At 39.2% G+C, this 18,862-nt stretch overlaps 1 protein-coding gene across 1 annotated transcript in view; it reads left to right on the top strand.

The window, feature by feature from the left end:
• The window catches only part of FAM20C (FAM20C golgi associated secretory pathway kinase), a 585,432-nt gene extending 569,017 nt beyond the window's left edge, over positions 1 to 16,415 (top strand). The window contains exons 9-10 of the mRNA XM_044089695.1: positions 10,113 to 10,172; positions 15,418 to 16,415. Of these exons, the coding sequence (XP_043945630.1) occupies positions 10,113 to 10,172; positions 15,418 to 15,670 (313 nt within the window). The 3' untranslated portion in view covers positions 15,671 to 16,415. The remainder of the gene's footprint in view (positions 1 to 10,112; positions 10,173 to 15,417) is intronic.
• Positions 16,416 to 18,862: the final 2,447 nt, after the last annotated feature.

Below are 18,862 nucleotides of genomic sequence, written 5' to 3'. Positions count from 1 at the left end.
GGGAATCAGTGAGCAAGTGTATGACATTGCGGTTATGGCAACCACTATTTGCATGAGTGTGTGAGTGTGAAATTCAGTGAATCAGTGAGTGAGTAAGTGAGTGAGTGTGGGTTTATGGGAATCACTGCATGCATGAGTGCGTGAATGTGTGATTGAAAGGGTGAGTGAGTGAGTGACAGGAAATCAGTGAGTGAGTGCATGGTCATGGGAATCAATGCATGTATGAGCATGTGAGTGTGTGATTGAGTGACTCAGTGAGTGTATAGCAATTTGGCTCAGGGAATCAGTGAGTGAGTGAGTGCATGAGAGTATGGCAGTTCGACTGAGGGAATCAGTGAACGAGTGCATGAGAGTGTGGTTATGTCAATCACTGTATGCATGTGTGTGTGAGTGTGTAACTCAGTGAATCAGTGAGTAGGTGAGTGAGTGAGTGTGGGTTTATGGAATCACTGCATGAATGAGTGCGTGAGGATGTGACTGAATGAGTGTGTGGCAGACCACTCAACCGTACCGAATTCCTCGGTATTTACTGGTTTTGAGGGCAAAATATTGGGTTGCCACGAATTCCCAAGCAGCCCCCTTAATTTCCGAATTTCCCGGTCTTTTTTTTTTTTTCGCCAGTTAGCACTTTAAATTTTTGGCTGATGTCACCATGCATCACCAGGCTATAAGGGCGTGCTTGATGACATCAGCTACTGCCTGCTGGACTAACAGCGATGGTGAGTGGCATAGTAATGAGTCCTCTAGGTAAGAAAATTGTTATTATTGTGCATGTTTGTTGTTATTGTCTGTGTGTGTGCCGGCCAAGAACTGTTGTGTGCCTTAACTGCATTTGCTTTATAACTCCACCAGCCAGCCACTCTATTTCAACCTGCAAATTCTCATTCAGTTTATTGCTACAGGCTGTTCTAAATCATTGCTGCTCTTGTGCAGAACTGTGTATTCAACTGTTGCTTGTTCAGTTTAGTGCTGCATTCAACCTGCAATTTCATTCCATCCGCTTAGGGTAGTGTATCCATTGTTCTTTGCATTTAGATGTGTGTGTGTGTGTGTGTGTGTGTGTGTGTGTGTGTGTGTGTGTGTGTGTGTGTGTGTGTGTGTGTGTGTGTGTATGTAGGTATACCTGGTGGTTAGGGTTATTCAGGCTCAAACCCTCTACCTTAGGTACAAGAAGCAAGAGCCTGACTTCTCTACCCATACCATCACTTCTGATTGAAGGAGTTATAGCTCTCAATTGTACTAATTTTTACAGAATGTCTGGAATATTTGGCTCATATGTTTTGGTCTGTTCTTCTTAAAATTTGGATGGCGCAGTGGTAGTGTTGTTGCCTCACACAAGATGTTCTCTGTTTCAATTCATGGCTGAAGTGCCTTCTGTGCAGAGTCTGCATGTCCTCCCTGTGTTTGTGTGGGTTTCCTTTGGGTGCTCTGGTTTCCTCCCACAATACAAAGACATGTGTCTGGAGCATTCCTCCCCAGGCCTCTGCTGAAAATTGGCTTTGTTCCAAGTCAAAATAAAATTTATGTTTTTCTGATAAATCAGTGAGAACTTAATTCACTAAATAATGATAGTCATTTAAGTTTGTCTTCCTATCTTTCAGGAAACACATGGTAACACAACAGTTTATTCTAGCAACTTTCTAAGATTATACAAGCAATGTTTAAAATGCGTCCCCGGTTTTGGGACTTTGCCCCCCCCCCCCAATAAATTTTGGCTTTTTCCTGATTTCTTGTGCTGCACAGTTCTTCAGGGAAAGAGAAGTTTAGTGCTGCTTATCCAAAGTCTACTTGCATTGTTAGTAGCACAACAGGTAGTATACTTGCTTTTGCTACAGAAGGCTATGGGTTCTACTCCCACAGTATGTAGATGGATTGTTGATACTGTACCTTGTTGTACTTTTAAAGGGGTGGATGCTGCAGTCCTGAGAATGTTCTCCTTTGGTGGAGATACCTTGTAATTATGAACCTGTTATCAGTTTGCCATCCATTCCCTATTGAAATATTACTAGCTTATAATTTTTTTTAATGTAACATAGGCAATTTATTCTTCAAGGGCATCAGGCACTTTACTTGCAGATGAAACAATGAAATATAAAGTTATTTGCTAGCAGCAACCTCATCATTAGTTACAGATCTCATTAATGTGGAATTATTTAGATGACTTTTACTTCTGCAGAGATTGTGCATATTTACTGATACTGGTGGATTGTAGAGGTGTGAGTCGACTTTTATGATGGAAATGTTCTGAATTGGGCAGTTTTGTCATTATTGGTTCATGCGTTTTGTTGCATTGCTTACTGGAAAAATGTTCAAACCAATAAATGTAAAACTCGCTCTAACAACCGTGTTGTATTATACAAGGAATATAATTTAATACTGTCAGGAAGGTGTATCAAAGAACACATGTATGTTTCATGTGCAAGGGTCCTATGATTTGAAAACAGCCCAAAGGTAATTTTTATCCATCATTGGCCAGATGCATTTTCTTTGGATGTGGGTTTCAATGCTGTTTCAATGAATGTGAGTTTCAAGGGCAGAGAAGTTTTAATGATAAGTCTATTTTCATTCTGAGACTATATTGCTTTGTTTAGCAGATATCTATTAGTGTTTGTGCTATAAAATGTAAAATAAAATCCAAATAATCATTGTATCAGTAAAGCAGTATGCATATTACAGTGTTTATGGTAAATGGGGTGAAATAGCCAAGTAATGGGACATTGGAATGGCTGCAGGGTGACTCGAGGGCCCTATGTTGGTTGTCTGTTCTTCAGTTTGCATTTGAAAGTTGGTATCCCACAATTCCATTGGCGTGGACAAGGTTGCATAATTGTGTATACAAATGTTATGTTAATTAGCGTACACATTTGTACCTATTTTTCATGAGCCTTTGTCCAGATTTTTGATGTTTCCAGGTTGAGAGGTATGGTGTTTGGTTACAGGAATCACTGCATGCATGTGTGTGTGAACGTGTGACTGAATGAGTCATTCAGTAAGTAAGTGAGTGAGTGAGTGAGTGAATGAGTGTGTGGCATTGTGACTCAGGAAATCAGTGAGTGCATGGTCATTGGAATCAAAGCACGTATGAGTATGTGAGTGTGTGACTGAGTGAATCAGTGAGTGTATAGCAATGTGGCTCAGGGAATCAGCGACTGAGTGAGTTCATGAGTGTGTGGCAGTGTGATTGAGGGAATCAGTGAGTGAGTGCATGAATGTGTGAATGTGTAGAGAATCAGTGAGTAAGTGCATAGATCTGTGAAGGTATATTTGTGAGAATCAGTGAGTGAGTACATAGATGTGTGAATATGTAATTGAGAGAATCACTGAGTAAGTGCAGAGATGTGTGGATGTGTGGCTGGATGATTCAGAGAGTGAGCGTGTGAGTGCGCAGCAGTGTGACTGAAGGAATCAGTGAATAAGTGAGTATGTCACTGGCAGTCAGTGAGTGTATGCTTGATTGTATGATTATGTGACTGAGGGAATCAGTGAGTGAGTGAATATGTGAATGCCTGTTTGAAAGAATAAAGTCAGTGTATGAGTGAGTGTTCATAATAATGCATGAAAGTGAAATTATGATTGAGTGAGTGAATGGACTGGCATATCAGTGAATAAGTGCACCAATCAGGACATGAGGTTGAAAAAATTATGGCACATGTTTCCTGATTGTAGATTTTTAGCCAAGGTTTTTGATGAAATTGTGACTGATTATACAGTTCTATGCAGGGCTTTCATGAAATTTTAATTCTCTGTAGAGAGCTATTGTTGACTGCATACATCTAAACTGTCCAGACTTTTGCAGAATTTCTGACTTTTTCCTTATATTTTTTGTCTGTTCCTTATAAAATGTGTAATTCTGTCAAATCAGTGAGGATTTAAGATAATAAATAATGACAAACATTTGAATTTCTGACTTTGTGTCCTTCAGAAAATACATGGTAGCACAAAAACGTTTATTCTAGCAGCTTTCTAAGTTTATAAGATAAATATTTAAAATCTGCCCTTATAGGTTCATAGGTTCATAGGTAGATACTAGGCTATCAGCCCAAGGGCCTAAGTAAACCTAGCCAACAAGGTTACCTGGCTTACGCCACCCAAGAAAGTTAATTTCCTGTGCCCCTGTCGAGCAGAGCCACAGAAGTGATCCCCGGGGTGTATTTCTTATTTCCCATCCACTCATCAAGATTTTTCTTGAAGAGTGCTAATGAAGAACTTTGCTTGACATAGATGGGCAGCTTATTCCAGAGTAGGGGAAGTCTCTGGGACAGGAATCTATCCCTCCAGCAAGTCCTGTTTATTGTGGTGACAAGGTTTAGGTCCCTAGAGCATGTAGCTCAGAGGGAATGGGATTACTTTAGGTGTAGCATGTCCAACAGCTCTGGGTTTGACATAGCTTTATATGTTAGTCAGAGATCTCCTCGGAGTAGGCGATATGCTACGAAGTAAAGCTGGAGTTTTTTGAGACAGTCAGTGTAGGGCATCTGTTTGAGGCCAGTAATCTTCTTTGTGAGGTACTTCTGTGGCCTTTCCAGTTGCTACAGATGTCTTGTGAGGTACATTCCAAAAGGGGCGTTGTACTCTATAATGGATCTAATGAGTGCTGAGTAGAGGGGAACAATGACCTCTTTTTTCCTGGATGATGGATTAGTTTTGGCTTTGTCCAGATTTCTTGTGCTAAGAGGTCGAGAGATATGGTTGGCTGCATGTTTCTTAACTGCTTCGTGTTTCATTCTGCATATTTTAGAGTAATCTAGACCTTTGAACTGGACGGCCAGCAAGTTCTGGTTATTATGTGAGCTTCACATTTTGGACACAGCTGGCAGAGATCCAATTCAAGACATATCAATATAACATGGGAACTGTTTACACAAAGACTGCTTATTTACTTAGTAAAAAAGCTCAGTATTATCATAAAGTGATATTTATTTAAAGCCATACAGATTCAGTACCAAGTTGTTGTCTTGCTACTTACGATTTTTGCCTGATAATGTACTTTCATCTTTGAAATCTTGTTAAGAGCTGATGAAGAGCAGGGTCTGTTGAAACTATACGAGTGAAAGTTTATAGCTAGTTTAAAGCTCAACTGTATAGATTTTTGCAGAATGTCCAGATTTTTGCTTTATGTTTTTTTGGCCTGTTTTTCATAAAACTATGTTTTTTGGCAAATAAGAGGCACATTATTAAAGCTTGAAGTTAGAAAATAATGACAGACATTTGAATTTCAGACTTCTTACCCTTCAAAAATTTCACGCTAATGCAAAACCTGTTATTTTGTCAGCTTTCTAAGTTTGTAAGAGCAATATTTAAAAAGTGCCCCTATTTTGGGGTCTTTGTCTCACTTTTATATATGGCTTTATACAGATTTCCTGCTCTAAGAAGTTGAGAGGTATGATGCATATTGTGAAGTAGCCCACAGCTGCAGCTATTAGCATGGCAGCTAGTACTGTCACGTGACTAAAACACGTAGTGTGTCACCTGTCAGGCTCCCTGCATAGTGGTAATAAAGCATAATTACCAGGAGACAGCAATTAGGTGAAACCAGAACCACTGTTAAAAGTAATATCACAACAAACAAGGAAACGTCTGCAAATACAAGATGCTTTAATTAAGGTCTATATATATTGTAAACAATTGATAGAGGTAAACATGTCTGCCTATTTTAAGCCTGGTGTGTTTGAAAACAAAAATCAAGTTATGAACCAGGTGAGGAAAGCAGTCTGAAATAATCTGTTGTCTAGAGTGAGCTGGAAAATTGCAAAGCAGAGATCTTACATGGGCAAAAACTAAAGGCAACAGAACAGCATGGACCTTTAGTACACACACACACCCATACTGACACTTTCAAAAAACAGATGACTGCACATTGCACAGATATGCACACACACACACGCACACAAGCACACACACACACACACACACACACACACACACACACACACACACACACACACACACACACACACACCCATACTGACACTTTCAAAAAACAGATGACTGCACATTGCACAGATATGCACATACACACACACACACACACACACACACACACACACACACACACACACACACACACACACCCATACTGACACTTTCAAAAAACAGATGACTGCACATTGCACAGATATGCACACACACACACACGCACACACACACACACACACACACACACACACACACACACACACACACACACACACACACACACACACACACACCCATACTGACACTTTCAAAAACAGATGACGGCACATTGCACAGATATGCACACACACACACACACACACACACACACACACACACACACACACACACTTCTTGCTCAAATCCAAAGTCATTTTTATTAGGTTCTTGCCTAATATTTTTTAAGTATGTGTTTATCTGCATTTTAGTTACATGCAAGTCATTAAAAAAAAATCATTGAAAAACATATTTAGATATACTATCAATGTTAAGAGGGAGCTACAACTGATATATTTCCACAAACATCCAAACTAAACTGACTGACTTAGCTGTTAGCTGACATAGCAGAACAACATTCTGTGGTGTAAGTATGCTTTACTTTGCATGTGTAAATATTGTTTGCAGAGCTGATTTTGTATGAAACACTTTTCTTTAGTGTGCACTGGGTTTAAATTATACATCTCAAGTTTAGTGTCATAGAAATGATTTAATGCAGTTTAAGTCTCATTATAGGTCTTAACGACTTGCATATCAGTGTGCTAATATGCATATGTGTGTGTGTGTGTGTGTGTGTGTGTGTGTGTGTGTGTGTGTGTGTGTGTGTGTGTGTGTGTGTGTGTGTGTTTGTGTGCGTGTATGTATGTTTGTGTATAAAATATATATGTATATGTGTGTGTGTTTGTGTGTGTGTGTGTGTGTGTGTGTGTGTGTGTGTGTGTGTGTGTGTTTATATATATATATATATATATATATATATATATATATATATATATGTATGTGTGTGTGTGTGTGTATGTCAGAAGACATATAAAATAATTCTACTTGACAACATTAAGTAACTTGTGGCATGTGTGTGAGGGACTTCAACAGTGCATATACATATGTTTTTGATTTCTCTTTTAAACGAAAAAAAGTAGTTAGACACTTAATAAATCAATCCATCTCATAATATCACTGGCATAATCTACACACAGGGAACCTGCACATACAGAGTATGTCCAAAGAATGTCTTCAAAAACAGATTCTATTACTCCCCAAAGCACACTAAAGTGAAATGTTTCTTCTAGGTGTGTTTTCCTTCCATACCTGTCTAACCTCAGCTCTCCTCCTCTAAATGTTGAACCCGCTCATTCTTCTGCCACTTAGGGAGTCCCAGCATGAGGGTGAGAACCAATTTATAAGGACCATCATCCAGAAAGTCACTATGGCAGCTTTTCCCCTCACCAGCATCTGTAAATGTCAGCAATAAGGTATTTTTTACTTATAGCTCTTACCTGGCCCTGGTGGCCCACCTGAACATCTTTGTCTCACTGGTGACCGACATTGCTTCTATACTATCCACAATAATTAGTAGTCCTGTTCTCAGTTTGATAATCCAACCCCATGCCTACTGTCTGAGATGTTTACAACCCATGATCTCTCAGCATCCTTTGCTTGACTTCTCAAGCTCCTGAGGCACTTCACAGATTCAGGTTGAGTGGGTCACAGTTAGGGTTTTTGACACCCTACACCAAGAACTAGACAGTTAGAGTGAAATTTGTAAGTTTAAGTTCAGTTTACTAAACATATGGGTATGTAATCCTAACTCTGAGTTATAAAGATGGAGAGACAGTATTAAGTAAGGAAATGCAAGTGACAAACCTCCTCAAATGACAGTCTATGAGGCATTTGGCCACAGCCCAGAAAAAGCCCTGAAAATTAAGTTGTGATGCTCTTCAGAGACTTTTATGTGAAACTGTGTTACACAAGAGCAGTGACATAGCTGGGGGGGATGGGGGTGAGAAGAGCAGTCCACCTCCGGGCGGCACTTTTGGGACTGTAACATTTACTTTAAAAGTTAAAAAAATGTCTTTCTTCTTTACAGCATTTTGGCTGCTGTTCAATTGTGCTGACGGAATTATTCATGCTTCAAGAAAGGGAGCTGCTTCTTATTGCTACTGTTCAAGTGTGTGTGTGTGTGTGTGTGTGTGTGTGTGTGTGTGTGTGTGTGTGTGTGTAATACCCCAGTTAGGTATACTTGGTGGTTAGTGTTACTCAGGTGCAAACCCTGTACCTTGAGTACAAGGTTCAAGAGCCTGACTTCTCTTCCCATACCACCACTTGTGAGTCAAGAAGTGAGTCCATAGCTCTCAACTGTCCAAATTCTCAAAGAATGTCTGTAATGTTTGGTCATAATTTTTATCTTTTCTTCTTAATATTTGTGATTATCTGGCAAATTAGTGAGAACTGAGCTCACTAAATAATGATAGCCATTTAAGTTTCAGTCTTCCTATCTTTCAGGAATTCATAACACAAAATAATTTATTCTAGCAACTTTCTAAGATTATACAAGCACTGTTTAAAATGTGTCCCTGGTTTCGGACCTTTGCCCCCCCCCCTCACACACACACACACACACACACACACACGCACACACACACACACACACACACACACACATTTCTTGGGCTGCAAAGTTAACAGATATAGTTGAGTGTCAAGAGGATTTTAATTTTACAAGGAGCTGAGAGGTTCAGGGGAAGAGAAGTTTAGTGCTGCTTATACCAAGTCTGTTTGCGTTGTTAGTAGCACACAGTTAGCATACTTACATCTTGATGCAGAAGACTCTGGGTTCTACTCCCACAGTATGTAGACAGATGATACTGTACTGTATTGTATATTAAAGGGGGTAGATGCAGCAGTCCTGAGAATGTCCTCATTTGAAGGAAATATCTAGTAACTATGAACCTGTTATCACTTTGCCATCCATTCCCTATTGCAATATTACTAGCTTATAATTTTTAATGTAACATAAGCAAATAATTCTTCAAGGGCAACAAGCACTTTATTTGTAGATGAAACAATGAAATGTGAAGTTGTTTGCTAGCAGCAACCTCTTCATTAGTTACAGATCTCTTTAATGTAGAATTATTTAGATGACTTTTACGTCTGCAGAGATTGTACATATTTACTGATATTGGTGGATTGTAATGACAGAAGTTTGAGTAGACTTTTATGATGGAAATGTTCTGAAATGGACAGTTTTGTAATTATTGGTTCATACATTTTGTTTCATTGCTTACTGGAAAATTGTTCAAAACAATAAATTTAAAACACGCTCCAACAAGTGTGCTATATTATACAAGGAATATAATTTAAGACAGTCAGGAAGGTGAATTAAAGAACACATGTATGTTTGCATGGGCCTAAATATGTGTGCAAGGGGCCTATGATTTGTAAAAAGCCCAAAGTTAACTTTATCCACCAGTGGCCAGATGCATTTTCTTTGAATGTGGGTTTCAATGCTGTTTCAATTAATGTGAGTTTCAAGGACAGAGAAAGTTTAATGCTAAGTCTGATTTCATTGTGAGACTCTGTTGCTTTGTTTAGCAGATGTCTGTCAGTGTTTGTGCTACAAAATTTAAAATAAAAGTTTTAAATGATATCTAAATAATCATTGTAGAAGTAAAGCATAAAGCAGTATGCACATTTCAGTGTTTATGGTAAATGGGGAGAAACAGCCAAGTAATGGGACACTGGAATGGCTGCGATGGAGGGTGGGGGCTGTGTATAGGGGGGGTCCATTTGTCCATGATTTTGTGAGGGGGGAGGGGTGGCAAACTCAAAGACAGCCCCAGGTGGCACAAACTCTAGCTACGCCACTGCACAAGAGAGCTGCAGAAATAAGTCCTCTTCCCCTCCAAAACTGTCAGCTATTGGATACGGTTAGCAGCAGCAGCCCTAACCCTTCATTAAGAACCTACCAGCTTTGAGAAGAGCAGACATGCACTGTGTGTGAGTAAAATGTTTAGTCTCCACTTAGCTGTAAATGAATTAACCTTATTACATTTTTCTTCTGCTGTTGTTTTGAAAGAGAAAAGTACACCATTCATTTGCTTATGTACACCGTGTTTCATTTCCTTACTTAATCCATTTTTTATTTTTATTTTACTTGAAAGGTTTGGAAAATACTCACATGATGAAGTTTCTATCCTAGTACCTCTAAATCAGTGCTGCAGGTATGTGCTCTGAATATGTATCAACTTCTCACTTCTAGCATTTTCCATGCTTATATGCCACAGGAGACTCTCATAAACTGTACAATTTTTGTATTGATGTTTGAAATTCAGACAGATGGTATATGTGAGAAGCCTGTGCAATGTATTAAAATTCTATTATATTTTAGCAGATGTTAAATGATTGAATGCCATAACAAAAAAATCCAAACTTAGCCATTTTCTTGACAGAGTGGTAAGATACCCCAAGCCCAACCCAGATGATGTGTGGTCAGTTTACAGCCTCGGCACCTATGAAGCAAACTGGGCAGGAACAGGATTAATGGTGAATTGCTTGCTTACCTCTCCATTGTGGGGAAAGTTGGGGTATATGCCCTTTAGGCCTTCATTCCCATTATGTCATGTGATGGAGTCCAGACACCAAGCAGCTATTTACAAGTGGGTGGAGGGATATATAAGGGCTTTGTCACCCAAGAAGTGAGTAATACCCACCTAAAAAATGCCCAATGCATTTCCACCTTTTAAGTGTTATCAGGCAAGCACATAGAAATTGGCAAGGCTTAAATACAAAACTGTCCTTATGGCTGCATGACCAATAGCAACACAGCAAATTTATGGGTGTGTCTCACATAGTTGACAGGTGATGTAAGGCAAAAGGAAAAAGCAAAAAAAAAAATCTAAACTGGCCTTTCCAGAATATTTTTTTTAATATTTGGCCTGTAAAAATCACTTCATTTCAAAATTGCTTAAGCTGCAGCTGTTGCAAAAGTTCAGAAAATCTGCTGCTGCATTGACTTGGGTGAAATCATCCAGACAGTGAAACTCCACATTCTGTGGAGTGGTATATTGTGTGATATTTCATACTGAAAAATCCATTATATATAGAGAATATCTGTATGCTGAATCAATGCATTTAGAGTTCAGCCCATAAACTATCAAGATGATAGATGATGAATGGCAAGTGTTTAGAATTCCAAATCTCATAAATGCCATTCTTGTAGCAGCAAGATTGAATGTGTGAAAATGGACTAATAAATAGAAGTCCAAGATCATTGTACCTCTGAGTTTTTCCTTTTTCTAATTTTCTGAGGTAGTGATCTTCAGAGGTATATGTAAGTAGCAGAAGTATGTACTGTGCAGGATTTTGCTTTCTCAGAAAAAGACTTAAATGTTCACAACAATTTTTAATGTTTCTGATTTCCCTTACATTCATATCTAGAACTTGCAGTTCAGTTAAGGATCTTAAAATACAAACAGAGAGGCATACTGAACTGTCACGTTTGCCTGTCCAAATATGATAAAATAGGGAGATGCGGGGGTACTGTAAGGCAGGGGTCAGACATAGATGCCTTGCTGACAGCTGAAGCACTTTATGAGATCATTATAAGTTTTGGGTTATTCAGATGGAAGTTAATAACAGGAATGTGATTTCCTAGACAAATCGTGCACTGTACTGTATAAATATGATTGAGGGTACATTAGTCATTGCAGTGGCAGGTGCGTTTTTTTTTTTTTTTAACTTGTGACACCTCAGAAAAGACATACTTCCAAAGTATGTTTTTGTTTAGTACATTTTTTCCAATTCCTAGTGCACTCAGTACTGCCTAGTAGCCACCAGTTTTGCCTATAATAAACCCACAAGTACTGAGTAGTACACACTAGCTGTTACATTTGCCTGTGGTAAGCCCTCAAGTAATATCCACAACATTCCATCTACCAGCTTTACCCATGGTAAGCCCATGAGTACCGAGCATTGCATACAAACGTTGCCTGTGGTATGTTCATGAGTACTGAATACTACGTACCACCCACCAGCTTTGCCTGTGTTAACCCCATGAGTACTGTGGTTTACATACCAGTGTTGTGTGAGTACTGAACACTAAATATCAGAAACCAGCTTTGGCAGTGTTAAGCCCATAAGTACTCAGTGTTATATACCAACTGCCAGCTTTGCATGTGATAAGCCCACAGGTACTCAGTATTATATACCAACTGCCAGCTTTGCATGTGATAAGCCCACAGGTACTCAGTATTATATACGAACCACCAACTTTGCCTGTGTTAAGCCCATGAGTACTCAGTGTTATATACCAGCTGCCAGCTTTGCTTGTGCTAAGCCCATGAGTACTCAGTATTATATATCAACTGCCAGCTTTGCCTGTGTTAAGCCCACGTGTACTCTGTATCATATACCAACTGCCAGCTTTGCTTGTGCTAAGCCCACAAGTACTCAGTATTATATACAAACCACCAGCTTTGCCTGTGTTAAGCCCATGAGTATTCAGTATTATATACTAACTGGCAGCTATGCGTGTGATAAGCTCACAAGTACTCAGTATTACATACCAACTGCCAGCTTTGCCTGCAGTAAGCCCACAGGTACTCAGTATTATATACCAACTTCCAGCTCTGCCTGTGTTAAGCCCATGAGTACTCAGTGTTATATAGCAGCTGCCAGCTTTGCTTGTGCTAAGCCCATGAGTTCTCAGTATTATATACCAACTGCCAGCTTTGCATGTTAAGCCCACAAGTACTCAATATAATGTACGAACCATCAACTTTGCCTGTGTTAAGCCCATGAGTTCTCAGTGTTATATACCAGCTGCCAGCTTTGCTTGTGCTAAGCCCATGAGTACTCAGTATTATATACCAACTGCCAGCTTTGCATGTGTTAAGCCCACGAGTACTTAGTATTATATACCAACTGCCAGCTTTGCTTGTGCTAAGCCCACGAGTACTCAGTATTATATACGAACCACCAACTTTGCTTGTGCTAAGCCCATGAGTACTCAGTATTATATACCAACTGCCAGCTTTGCCTGTGGTAAGCCCACCAAACACTGTTTCATCTTAGAAGTGGCATATGTCTGTCACTAGTCTGGGTGAACAGCAAAGTGGCACAGTGGTGGGCTCTCTGTCTTGCATCGTCAGGATCTGGGATTCAGTCTTCACCTGTGTTCATAACGTGAGGAGTTTTGCATGTTGCCCCTTATCTGCATGTTTTTTTTTTCTGAGGATACTCCAGTTTCCTCCCATCTTTCATAAACATGGTAGTTGGCAACCACACTAAAATGTCTGTAATTGTAGCACAGAAGATTAGGCTATGAGTTGTTACTGGGCTTCATCCTGTTGTCCAGAGTTTGATTTCTTTTGATGTCATCTGCTTTTTGTATGTCTCTGAGCAACTGCCTTAACTGCACAGTGATTCCAGGTCACCCCTCAAGAGCCATTTCAGCCTGGGGATATTTCCTTGTTAGCAAATTATTACAAATGAATGAATGAATAAGTAAACTATGTTGTTACCTTTTTCCCAGTTCACTTACCTAATTTAACAAATATGTAATTAAGGCGGACTCATTGAGATATAATATGATCTGTGCATGGTTATTCTCATTTGAATGATGAATTTATAGGATAGCAACTGACCACTGAATAGTAATTATAGTTGTAATGAGTTGTGGAGCATGCACTCTACTTATATTTAACTAAATAAGGCTGTAGGAAAAGAACCGAGCAGTTACATTCTCTATGAGTACAGTATGGCTACTATGCTGCTGAAAACATTGTTTTTGTATTGTTGGTCAGGTTGGCCAATGCTTAACAGTGGTCAGAAGATGCAGAATCCACTCAACGGTGCATTGGAAAGATCCCACTGCAATGCATTGTAAGTGGTAATATTTTCTGCCATGGGTCAGAGTTAAGTGTGCAGGCCCATCACTCCATTAGTATAGGTATAGTTCTTCCATGTTAATGTAGGAATAGTCCTTCCATATTAATATAGGAATAGTCCTTCAGTGGTACCAGCATTCCTGTTCAGTGCTATTGTTTACATAGATGTACATATGTATATACTAGCATTTGCATTCATTTTTTTTTCTTATGTACTGTAACAAGATCATAGCCAAAAAGAAGCATTTAAGTCCAGTCAGTTTATTTTAAATAAATAATTAAATAAAATTATTGCTGTAACTAAAGGTGGATAAAACTGTTCCACAATGCAAAAAAAGGAGTAACTGATTATCACTTTGATATTAAATAAATAAATAAACAAAGGCAACCCCAACTGGTGCATAAATAGCAGACCCAATAGCAAACTAAGCAGTGTGCTTCTCAGGCTCAATTGTCACTGTTGTCACATGATCTCATACCTGATCTAACATCACCTGTTCTTGCACTGCCAAATGGGAAGTATGCCCGAGAAAGCCTGTCTGCATTCAATTGATTGCAACCTGGATGATGGTGAATCTTGAACCTACAGTGGCCCATGAGTATTCAGTATTAAAAAAAAAATGAGTTGCAGTTCTTCTGATTGTAGAACCACTGTACAGAGGCAAGGTCAGTGATTAAGGCAAATTATCTACCCAATAAATAACACTTTAGGATGATGAGTGCCCATTTTATGGCAAGGTACCCCCTTTATATAACTGTAGTGGCACAATGGTACAGTAGGTATTGTTGCCATCTCACAGCATTAGGTTCCCTGGTTCAATTCTTGGCTGGGGTGCTTTCCATGCAGAGTCTGCATGTCCTCCCTATGTTAGTGTGAGTTTTCTTAAGGTGCTCCCACCCCCCAAACTCCAAAGACATGTAGTAGGAGGATAGGACACTCTAAATTGTCCATAGGTGTGAGTGTGTGTGTGTGTGTGTGTGTGTGTGTGTGTGTGTGTGTGTTTATTTGTGTGTGTGTGTGTGAATCTATGCTATGGAAGAACAACTGTGTCAGTGCTAGCCACTCAGCAGTATAAACAGTGGCTGTAGATGATTGTCACTGTTGATGTGACACCCCCAACCCCATGTGGAAAAAGGGTGATGGATGGATGAATGTATTTTCTCCATATATATGAATAGTGTCACCCCAGCATTGTTGAATTTTCCTCTTAAATAACAGAAGGGGTGCTCATCTCTATCTATAACATGAGACAAGATTGCACCTATGCTTGACTCAGAGGTATTTGTGTACTAAGAATTGTATGAAAAAATCTGGAGCTACCAGTACTGGTTCTAAACAGAGCATAGCTTTTAGTTGCCTAATGTCTTGCCCTACTTCAGCTCTCCAGTTAACTTTCAGGGGTGCTCTACCATTGGTCAAGTCACCCACTTGGCAAGCAGTGATAATAAAATTAAAAGTAAAGATACAATAAATGACATATTTTTTTCTCTCATCTAATCAAATATTTTAAGTTATTCATCTCATTCTTCTCCAATGTATAATGTCTGCTAACTCGAATGTTTACTCTTTCTTTTCCAGAGTAAAGAAATCCACATATCTACGATTACAGCTCCTAGCCAAGGAGGAGTACAAACTAAGTGATGTCTTTGCAGAATCATTGCAGAAAGACAAACTGACCCCAGTCCTTATCCAAGCACATCTGGATGCTCTAGACAGGAGGTTACGAATCGTCTTGAAAGCTATTAGTGACTGTATTGAAAAGAGTGGTTACGACAGTGTTGTTGAAAGTGACTTAGATGACAAAAACAATTCTGTCACAACCAAGAGGTAGTAATGCTAACACTGCACTTTCTACAAGCTTGGTGAAAAGGTATACTAAGTCTTACAAAGACTATGCCGCATATTGAATTCAGTGAATTCAGAGCTGAGATGTATTTGTTTCTAAAGTATGTAAAGTGTAGAATCTGAGAAGGATGAATCATTAAAAGTAAATTCTATGATAAAATCTTTTTATTTTATTTTTTTTTTTTTTTGTCATTCAGCATACAGAACCATATTAAGACAGTTTGACTTCCAAATGGATTGGCCCAGACCCAAGCCCATTTTAATTAGGCAAGCATTAATTTAATATTTATTTATAAATGTGTAGGTAGGCCTGTCTGGTTAAGAGGACTATCCTTTGTTTGCCTCACTACTGCTCTCGGTGAACAGTAAAATTAGCAAAATAGATTCTGAAGTATGTGGCTAAAGCTACAACAATGCATCCTTTAGAAGTACAGAACTTTGTTGACTGTGCAATGAGAGAAATACTTGAATGTCAGATAAAATATGTGATGTAAATTGACAAATTGTACTATTTAACCAGATACTGATGTAGCAGCTCTTTATCTTTTAGACTGTGGTAGTGGAGTTGCTGCTTTGTTGTTTTTCCAACTTTGCTTTTGATAGATCTGTGTAAATATATAAATATAAAGAAAGTGGCTGCTTTCTGCAGCTGCCAGCTTAATTTTGCAGCATTTTTCTGTGAAATTGTTTGCAACATGGTAAAAGTGCAATAAAACTTATGGGCAAATATATCATCTGTGTATTAACAGTCTCTTGACTTCAAGAACACAATAGCTGGTCTAAAATAAATAAAATTTTTTTCATACTGGTTGATTGCAGGATCTTCTAATGCATATCTACTACATGTGCACCAGTCACTAGTTGCTTTTATAAAAAGTGTTTTACTTGCTTTAGTTCTAGAAATTTAAATGTGTTTGTGTGTGCATAGTGTCACATCTGACATTTTGCTCTTTTAAGCACTTCCAAGGTGCCACATCACTATTTGTTTTTCATATGTCTACTTTACCTTCTGTACTATTTCAGTCAGTGTTCATAAGGTTACATGACAACGTATATTTGTAAGGTACCTCTTGTGCATGTCCTGTACCCTCCTACACATGTTCTGTACCCTCTTATACATGTTCAGCACTGTTCTTCATTTCTCTTCTATCTTCCTGCTTGTGTCCTTCACACCCCTCAAAGTGCCCTGCATCTCCTGCTGTGTCCTCTGCCATTTATGCATGTGCCCTATGTCCCCCTCCTGCTTGTGTTCTGTAGCCACCTTAAGTGTCCTGCAGCCTGCTACATTTGTCCAGTACATTTTTGACATGTACCATACCCTCCAGCATGTTTTCTGTGCCCTCTGACATATGTACTGTACCCTTCTATACATCTCGTCCATCTTACAATGCAGTCATTACAACTTTGTTAATTGGGCAATGAGAGAAGGACTTGAATGTCTGGTAAAAATATGAGATGCAAAATAACAAACTGTACCCTCTTAGACATGCCTTATACCCTTGTATATATCCTTTGCCCTCTCACATGTCCTGCACTCTCCTAAAATATCCTTTGCCCTCCTGCATGTGTTCTATACCTTTTCATATGTCTTTACCCACCTACATACTCATTTTGCCATCTTATATAGTGTGCTGCATCCTTCACAAGGCCTGTACCATCCTACATAAGTACTCCTCCCTTGTACATGAGTCCTATGCTCTCTCCATGTGAACTGTATCCCCGTAGATGTCACTGTACTCTCCTATGTGTCCTGTACTCTCTGCGTGTACCCTCTACACCCTGCATGTTCCCTGTACACTGCTACAATGTCGCATGTTCTTCAACCTCCTGCATGTATTCTATACCCTACAGAGTGGGACTTGTACCATAATACATTTATGTTGCACTCTCTTACACATCCTCTACTCCTTGCATGTATCACACCCTCCTACACACTCTATGTACCAAACACATGTGTAATTTACTCATATAAATATGTACTGCCCCCCTTACATGTGCCCTACAACCTTGTATTCTAGTTCTTTACCACTTTGCACATGTATTGTATATTTTGGCATGTATCACATTCCCTACAGGATGCGCTGTACCCTCTTACTTATGTCATTTACAGCTGCATGTGTCCTGCATACCCTCACAAATATTCTGTGTCCCCTACATGTGTTTTTATGCTTCTCTACATATCCGGTACCCTTTTGCATGTGTCCTGTAATCTCCTACACTTGTCATTTGACCAAATGCATGTGCCCTGTACTCTTGTATACATTGCCTGCAACCTCTCCCATGTGTCTTGTATCCTAGATAGTCCTGCTGATGTAAATAGTTTGCAAGAGCACAGGACATGCTGGTACAATGAGTGAATCACTGAAGACTCTGTGTTACTGAATGGACATCTCACAGGCTAATCATTCATTTGGAGATGATGACTGTTCACACCACATCCTAGGGTGATTGTTAAGCTGCTACTGGTCAGAGCAGCTGTTTAATGCAGGAAACTGTCATAGCTGCAGCTGTACATATGCAACACAATTTGATGTCACCATACTGGGAGGAGGAGATAAGATATTGCCAGTGCAGAAGACGAAAGCGATACACTTCTATCAGATGTCAGTGTCCTGCAGTAGTTTTCTGAGTAAGATGTATGGGTAGAACAACAGTCAATGATTTTGTGCATGAGAAGAGTCAGAACCTTATTGGTATTTCTAATTGTGAAGGAAATGAAGGTATTTTCTTTGTTCGCTTGGATTTAGATTGCTTATTAGTACTGTGCTAGGGCCATGAAAGGTGACCTCCAAGTGGAAGAGAGGAATGTATGGTTTAAATAGTATAATGCTGTAAAGAATAACAGAAGAAGCACACAACTATTTCATACACTACTTTGTTTATTCTTTTAAGTGTTCTATCAGGAAATGGACACCCTGTATACATAGCATATCACCACATGTATCCTGACAGAATACAAGATGGGTCTGGAATTAAAGCACAAGTTATGCAACATGCCCCCCAGGACCAACAAAGAGATGATTCATGACAGGTGTTGTGGTGTTGTGATGCAGTTACTGGATTTATTTCGACACATGGTGATACAAATATTTTATAGCAATGCTCTTGCTAAGTAGCAGACTTGTCTAGTGCTATACAGAGTGCTGTAATCTTGAGAGGTTTTTCCTTTCTCCAAGTT

Source organism: Protopterus annectens, chromosome 12.part0 (genome assembly GCF_019279795.1).
Source record: "Protopterus annectens isolate FY-2018-M chromosome 12.part0, PAN1.0, whole genome shotgun sequence".
Taxonomy (NCBI): domain Eukaryota; kingdom Metazoa; phylum Chordata; order Ceratodontiformes; family Protopteridae; genus Protopterus; species Protopterus annectens.
Note: the sequence above shows the minus strand (reverse complement) of the source record. Positions and strands in the feature narration are given on the sequence as shown.